At 34.0% G+C, this 8708-nt stretch overlaps 1 protein-coding gene across 1 annotated transcript; it reads left to right on the top strand.

The window, feature by feature from the left end:
- Positions 1-45: 45 nt before the first annotated feature.
- Positions 46-6771, top strand: LOC119576650 (serine/threonine-protein kinase PAK 3-like; the record flags this gene model as incomplete). The annotated part of the gene is given in 11 exon segments (XM_037924328.1): positions 46-162; positions 417-560; positions 852-1042; positions 2336-2364; positions 2366-2427; positions 3536-3639; positions 4136-4301; positions 5951-5978; positions 5981-6082; positions 6084-6122; positions 6581-6771. Coding segments are annotated over 11 exon segments (1066 nt in total), but the record flags the coding sequence as incomplete, so codon positions are not given.
- Between the last annotated feature and the right edge of the window lie 1937 nt (positions 6772-8708).

The following is an 8708-nucleotide window of genomic DNA, read 5'->3' as shown; positions in this document are numbered from 1 at the left end:
CCAGGTCCCGCAGTATGCACGAGCAAACTACCCATTGTAGAAACGGGCAAACGCAAATGGTGCTCCTTTGGATAGTAATCGCAACCCGCAGGCAACTCCCATTGTTGCACCACCAAATGCTGTGTCTGCAGTGCCACCCACCACCAATACTACTACTACAAGGTGTGTATTGCGATTAAGGAGGATCTTAGTGATATTTGTGTGTGGAGGTGTTTTTGGAGCAATTTTATTTTTGTCATTTCAAAATTCTATATTTTGTGATTATATTATGACTTACAGGTGAGAATGTTAATATATTTACCCTTATTCATATACAAAGAAAAGTTGTAAAATGAATGATTGAAAATTGATAATGAGTCTCTTTGTGTTAGATTTTTCTGATCTAAATGTTTAATAATGTTTATTGTGGTTTTCAGTGCTAGCACAGCAATAGAAAGGACAGCTGAGAAACAGAAGAAGAAAAAGATGAGCGATGAAGAAATTTTAGAGCGTTTAAGAGCTATAGTGTCTGTAGGCGATCCAAACAGAAAATACACGAAAATGGAGAAAATCGGACAGGGGTATGGTTTTGTTTTTTTATTTTCAATGGTTTTCCCTCTATCAAGTTTCTGGTAGATTTAGCGTGCATAGCGGGAAAGTAGAGTCAGAACTGAAAGGGTCAAAAACTAATTTGAACATGAAATGAAAATTGTAGCTTAGAAATTATATGTATGTTTTATGTATTTATTTTGCTTTCTGAAAGATTACGTGTTCATCTTCTCTAATTGATTTGAAAATAACAGATATATAAAAGGTATTGATTATCACTAAAATAGCCAAAGTTATTTATTCATTTATTTACTTATTTTCAGGGCTTCTGGTACCGTTTATACTGCAATAGAAACAGCGACAGGAGTGGAGGTAGCCATTAAGCAGATGAATCTATCTCAGCAACCTAAAAAGGAACTAATAATAAATGAAATTATGGTCATGCGTGAAAACAAGCATCCCAATGTCGTTAACTACTTGGACTCCTATCTTGTGAGCGAGGAACTTTGGGTGAGTGATATGTCATTGGTCGCATCCTTCCTTGTGTATGTAATGTTCCTCAGACTGTAGGCATCCTGCTCCATAATTTTGTATGCTCTTGTAAGGATTCCTAGGATTCCTACTTTTCAGACTTTTAACCCAGTGTCGCTGGGAAAATGATTTGCCCATTTTAGATTTTTTTGTGAAATGGGTCTGCACGTAAATGGCTCTGCTAGTGCTTATCCACAAAGGAGTCAGTTAGTAGACCTTGTTGACCTTACCTGATTTCACGTTTCCTTGAATTTATGGGAAAAACATTTTTTGATTAATGCTATGAATATCATTTTTTTTTTTTTTTTTTTTTTGTTTTTTAATTATTATTATTATTATTATTATTATTATTATTATTATTATTTTTTTTTTTTTTTTTTATTATTATTTTTATTATTAATTTTATTATTATTTTTATTATTATTTTTATTATTATTTTTATTATTTTTTTTATTAATATTATTAGTATTATTAATATTATTTATATTATTATTAATATTATTAATATTATTAATATTATTAATAATATTATTATTAATATTATTATTAATATTATTATTAATATTATTATTAATATTATTATTGTCAGTATAGTTACTATAATGATATTGACATTAGAAACTGCAATATAAGATTATAAAATATTTTCAGAAATAAAGGAAAAGGGTAAACAGGTGAGTCAGGTAGTACCATTAATTGGCTCATTGGGGACCCTTTGTACAAGTGGAGCTATCTGTGTGTAAGAACAATGAATAAAGTAAAAATCACAGTGGGCTTGGATTTTATGTACATGCCATGCCTGTCTTTTTTTTTGGTTAATGGAAAATGGGGAAAATAGAGCGTCCAGAGGGTACAACATAATATACCAGACTATAAACTTTGTTTCATATGTGCAGTATCTTGCATAGTTTTGTTGATTGGCCGTACAAAAGTACTTGGCAGTTTTAATGACTACGGAAATTTACTTGAAAAAAAAAAAAAATATTGATAATGATCTTCTAGTCACTTTGTTGTAAATGATCTGTTCTATATCAAAAGACTTCTCCAAGGAAGATTCTATGAAAAACACTTTTGATCAGACAAGTTCAAAAGCCTAACCTGGTTAGATATTGAAATACTTATGATCCATTTTCATATATAAGCTATTGGGGAATTTATATTCATGGGGCAGCACAGAACACCACACTGTAATTGCCTAAGAAAAATCGGGTTGTTTCAGTCATGGTGTTAAGGAAGTGATCTGTTATTAACAAAGGATTATTGCTATTCATGACAGGTGTTATGGAGTACCTCCCTGGAGGGTTTCCCTTTAAAAGATGTCGTCACAGAAACTTGTATGGATGAGGGTCAGATTGCAGCTGTCTGTAGGTGAGTGTCTTCAAAATATTTTCTCTCTTGCAAATTATCCCTTTTGATTTTTACTTGGTGCTGAGGAGTAACATAAGTGGCATAATAGAAACAACTGTTGTGTAGGCATTGAAATGTTTGAACATCCAGCTCTCCCTCCATATCTCAAAAGTATTTTATTAATGATATGAGAAATTAATATTTCAAGTCAGATTTTTCACCTTTTTGGGTGGAAAATTTGAGGTTTGAAAGTTACACAGCCATGTTTTGAAATATCGCGCAGTCTTACATTCATAACATTAGATTGTTTCATAGAATATTTGGAATTTTTTAACCCATATCTGCCGGGCCATACCTATAGCTGTCATAACAAACTGACTCATCATGCTGGGTATAGGCGTCATGAAATGCTAGAGCGAGTCGAGTGGAAAGTTCCACTATATGTAGCGGACCTCCGGGCTAAACTCGGGACGGTTGCTCACTGGAGTCAGTGACGCCCAGAAATTGATACTGTCATTGATGGGTTAAAAAAATGATTCAAATAAATGTTTGTGTATCAAATATTTAATCACAGTCCTGAAAGAGATTACTGGACTTAATTATTAAAGACACTAATGAACTTTTGATGTATGATATCATGAATGCATAACTGTATGATGTACGGCAGTCTTGCTCTTTAGTTTCTTTTTTTTTTTCTCTTTTTCCCTCCTTTTTTTCCAAAAGATGACCTTGCCTGTTTAAGATCAGTTTATTTAATAAATTTTCTTGAAAATCAGAACCACAAATGATGAAATTTTCACAGTGTATTACTCTCCTTTGCTTTATGTTTTTCAACTTTACAACATATACATTATAAACCACGTGTGTTGTTTTCCCCACTGTTACCTGCTGGTATGTCAGAGTTTTCTGTATTCCGTGAATGTTAGTTTCATAAAAATTCACTTTCCCCCTATCTGATGAAAGAAGAATGCTTATATATGTATAGTTGAACATTTAAAATAAGTTTCATGTATAGCATGAAAATTAATGTGTCTTGGAAATTAACCTTACTCCCTATCTGATCAAAAAATGTGAATATATATAATTGAAAGTCTGTGAAGAAGAGTTAATATTATCTCATGAATTTCAGGGAGGTTCTACAAGCTTTGGAGTTCCTGCACGTTAATCGAGTCATACATCGAGACATTAAATCAGATAATATTCTATTAGGCATGGATGGAAGTGTCAAGCTCAGTAAGTACTGTGATTAGAACCTAATTGCAGAGTTTTCTTTGTCTTTGTTATATGTCAAGGAGAAGTTTGTTTGATTCAAGTGCCATTCTACATTGGGGTCTACTTCTTATGTATGTATGCTATTTAGAACAGGGATGATTATGTAAAAATCTTGCATCTCTTGGTCTGGTTTCTTGATCTTGAGAGGAAAATTCTAGATAATTTATCTGTAGGGTGAATGAGTTTGTCTTCATTACATTCTTTATAAATATAAAATAACTAAATTACAGATATGTTTGTAATAGTCAGTAGTTGAGAGAACAAATGAATGTTGCACTGCTATTTTTAATGTATTGATATTGAATTGTTTGTTTTATTTATAGAAAGCTCTGTACTGTTGGTCTCCCTAAAAAAAAATCAATCTTCATGATGAATCCAGAGGTTGTTGATGGAGTTGTTAAATTTACTATTACTGATATAAACACAATACTTAAACCTTTGACCCTCTCCTCTCCAGCTGACTTTGGTTTTTGTGCACAAATATCACCGGAGCAAAACAAAAGGACAACTATGGTTGGGACACCATACTGGATGGCCCCTGAGGTGGTGACGCGAAAACAGTACGGACCAAAAGTTGATATATGGTCGCTTGGAATTATGGCTATTGAAATGATTGAAGGTATGTGTGTGTACATAATTTTTGGTAAATAAAATGCAGGTCCACCATTTTTTTCTCTTAATTATAAGAATATACATGTGGGAAAAGCTTAGGTTTGTAGGAACATAATTGTATGTTGCTGTTATGAAAAAAAAGGTGTTATTTTGCTAGATTTATATTTTAGAGTGATTAAATTTAACTGTTATTTACATATCAACACTTAATTTCTCTATGCAATTATGCCCATTAGCTTTACTTCACTAAGATTTATATTCATAACATTTGCTGAGATAACGTATTTTTAGAGCTAATTTTCTTTATCCTAAAAATGTAATAGATAATGAAGCCTTAATTTTATAACTCATTGTATGTTAATTTACTGTCTTATTTTTTACATTTTTTTTTTTTTTCCCCTCTTGTAGTATCTACCGTTTGGGTATTTAGGCAGAATTACTGTCCAAATGTATTGTTGGGCATTTCTAGCAACTGCACACTTCTTGAGTACTGCAAAACAGACGAGCATGACTTTTTTGCATTCTTTCCTACCCCCATTCCGTGGTAAAATTTCACTGCCAAAGTTTTGGCAAACGGGAAACTTGTGTGGGGGGCCGCCGTTGCCTGGATCTGGGCAGATTGTTAGCTCCTGCTGAGCTCCTGTAGTCACCATCCCATCCACGGTAAGTTAGGCTCGTAACCTGATTAGATATTACCCAGCATCGAGGGATTATTTTCATCATGAATATGTTGCTCATTACTAGATGTGGCATGAGTTAATAACCAATACTCATGGCTTTAATATCTGAAAGAGTACAGTAAGTTTAGTACAGAGGATGCCATGAGTGAACCAAATATTAATTGAATTCAATTGTATTCATAGCAACAAATGTGTAAAAGCCAGGAATGAGAATCAGTACTTTCACAAACCGTGTTTCAATATACCTTCGTCAGAGATCTGGAAGTTTCAGGTTATTTTTGAGATACAGTAGCAAGTAAATCCCCGTTTGTATAGACCCAGTCGCACTGGATGACTTCTTATCACCTGAACCGATTCCCTGGGCCCAAATGCCAAGTGATAAGTATCCTTCCTTGTGCAGTTAAGGCTGGCTCTGTTTAGCTTTTATGTACTAAACAGTTGTTTGCATGGTTAACCCTGACTGCAGTCATTAATGAGATCCATCTCTCTCGAGTTGCTAGTCTTGTTTTTTAGCCTGATTTCTTAGAAATTAAGCAGGCAAAGTATATGATATTTGATTAGATGTATGCTCACACTAGTTAAATTTTTAACTTAAATGTGAAAGTCTGGCTCATAGCTTTGGTAATGGTGTAGGAACCTGTCTATTAGTTAAGAAAACAATACCATTATTTATGCCCGCCCCCACTTCCCCAGCATAATGGTTATGCTGCTAGAAAATGATGAATCTAAACCACTTAACACACTGTGTACAAAAGGGGAAATAAAATGGTATCACAAGTAGCTATCTACATGATTGTTGTAGCTCCATCCAGTGTTTTGCGGCAATTCTGGTCCATAAGCCAATTATTGTCCGTTGTCTCTGATATACCTTAATTGGGATTGTAAGCTAAGTTTTGAGTGTATTTTGTAAATAGAGTGTTAACCGTTGTTTGTACAAGGAGACTTTAATGCACTGTACTAATGACTGATCCTTTCAACAGAGAACCACCATACTTGAATGAAACCTCCTCCTGAGAGCTCTGTACCTGATAGTGCACGATGGTACGCCCGAAATCACGGAACGGGAAAAGTTGTCTCACGATTTCAGGATTTCCTTGACTCAATGCCTAGAAAGTTGAAGTTGAAAGGTCGATCTGCTATCATTTCCTAAAGGTAAGTTGGTGTGACTTGGGTTTCTTTGTAGTTTATGCTATAATATTTTGGCAGTTTAAAGTTCTTTACAATCATTATGTGAAAATGAAACATTTTGACCTTTCCTTTTCCCCACATTGTTGTTGAAAGAGATATTGAAGAAATCTAGTCAGACTCTGGGACTGGAAATTTAGTTTGTGATAATAGCCTCAATGCTTCATTGTCGTTTATTAGGAGATATATATGCTTTAGTGAGGAACATCTATTTATGGGGGAATAATTAGAAATAATTCTAGGAAAGAAACCGAAAACGAAAAGTGAAATGTAAGGGGTTAACGTAGTATAGCAAAGAAATTTGTACTCAACACTAAAGTTGTTGAGACAAGACTCACATGCTCATTTTTTTTGCATTAAATGTGGGTAATTTTCTGTTGTACAGCACCCATTCTTATATACTCAACATTTTTTCTCCTTTTCAGCATCCATTTTTAAAGCTAGCAAGACCTCTCTCAAGCCTCCACCCTCTCATTGTGGCAGCCAAAGAAGCCGCCAAGAGCCATTAGTGACGATTCTCAACTAGCAGTGTTATTGTGTTGCAGTCCTCCTAGTGCCCATTGATACCCTGTTTGCATAGTTATTTGCTGGCAGCTAGAAGAAAGCAATCGAGCGTCTTGTTTGCAGGCCGGGATATATTTGTTATACTCTTCAAATACTGGCTGTGAGCAAGAGCAAACCCCCCTGCTACACCAGCCCAGTATCTTGTTTTGCGATGCCGTGAACCTTTCCGTGCTAGGTGTATTCACTTCTTATTCGTAAAATTTCCATTTCGCAGTGTGCATGGATAAAAATTGTGCTCAGTCTTGTCGCAGTTAATGACGTGAAAGCTTCTCCCAGATGACCGATATGAATTGCATGGTGAGGAAGGCAAGGGTGGGGTTGTTTGAAGAAGCGTGGTATGGAGTGAAGTAATTGAAACTATCATTATTGTTTTATTTTATTACATCCCTTATTTTATTATTCATTTGATGATTTTAGTTATACAAACAATAAAATTCCAATGAAAATTACTACTCATATTATCTTTGTTCATAGGAAAGATTAGGAAGGTAGTAGATATAGTAGCAGTGATATTGCCAAATGGAAACGTGGGGTGTTTATACCAGACGGTACTGTATACTCATAGATTCATTCAATTCCATTAAAGAAACATCTATGACAGTTATAGGTTTTGTATTTTTATTGTTTATTTTTTTTATTTATTTTTTTATTATTATTTTATCCAGAGTAAAAAAGGCAGAAAGGAAGAGAGATTGCAAGAGTGAATGAGTGAGCAAGAAAGAGGTTTTGAAATTTTTCATAAGTTACCCTCTTTTTTTCACCATATCCCAGATAGTGTAAAATCAGGCATTCAGCAGGTTTAGCCGGAACCCCTTGCAGCACTTTGACGGGTAGCTGCTTTTTCTTTTTCATCTTCTTTCTCACCCGTTCTCATATTTTTAGTTACTATAGCAGGAGGACAGTACAGTGGTAATAATATTTATGGTATGGATTTTACATATGCATACTTACATTTGTACCCCCTTTAAAAATAACCACACATGTACACATGTATACACATACACATATTATTTACATCACATAACACATACCTACATATAAAATTTTATATAAGTATTACATTGGTGTTACATGCAAAAGATGCATACATACATACATGCATTTCACACAAATACATGTATACATACAAAACAGATTCTTTTCTTTTTAAAGGTAGTGCCATTATCTATGAAAACCCTGCAAATATTACGTTACTGTTTTTTTTACCTGCATTTTCACACTGTTTGTCCCTTTATACTCATGATCTTGAAGTCAATGCCTAGAAGAAAGCACATGGATAAAGAAAGATGATTGCCTTTTTATTGGTAGAATAAGAAATAGTAGATTGTATACTATTTGGGCCCCTTAAGGATGCAGTTCCTAGAAGTGTAATGAACGTGAAAATATCGAAACTAAACTATTAAGTTAGATCTGAAATGATATGTGTGAATCTCTGCAGTGAATACACATAGTGTGTTGAATTCTAATGCATCAGGATGCCAGGATGACAATGATGGAGAGTTCAGCCTGATAGTTGTAGAGTGAGATGTTATTGGTTCATCTTGCATCACTATAGAATTATTAAGCAGTGTAACAGTGTCATTTGGGCTGCAAATGTTCTGTTCCTTTTATGTGTTCATATAACTTCATGTCTCATCAATTATTGAAAAAAAAAAAGATGTAAATACACAAATGACTTAAAAAGTTAATGCATCAAGCCCACCGTGTTGCATATTAGACTCTTAACTGGTGTTTTCAGTCAGGAACCTTTAGATTTTTATTCTCAAATATCTCCCAGGAAACCCGTCTACAAATTAGTAGAGTAGATATTTCACCTTGCCTCACTTCAAGTTACGGGATACCTATTCAGTAGTTACAGGTGAAATTCCTTTTTTATCTTTTCTTTACAACAGAAAATGTAACTCAGTAAACTGATCTGTGAAGGTCTTTACTTTAAGGATTCAGTAAGATATTTTGTATTCTATTGAAAATAAAACTCTAACAAAGAGG

The sequence above is a fragment of the Penaeus monodon genome, chromosome 1 (assembly GCF_015228065.2).
Source record: "Penaeus monodon isolate SGIC_2016 chromosome 1, NSTDA_Pmon_1, whole genome shotgun sequence".
NCBI lineage: Eukaryota > Metazoa > Arthropoda > Malacostraca > Decapoda > Penaeidae > Penaeus > Penaeus monodon.
Note: the sequence above shows the minus strand (reverse complement) of the source record. Positions and strands in the feature narration are given on the sequence as shown.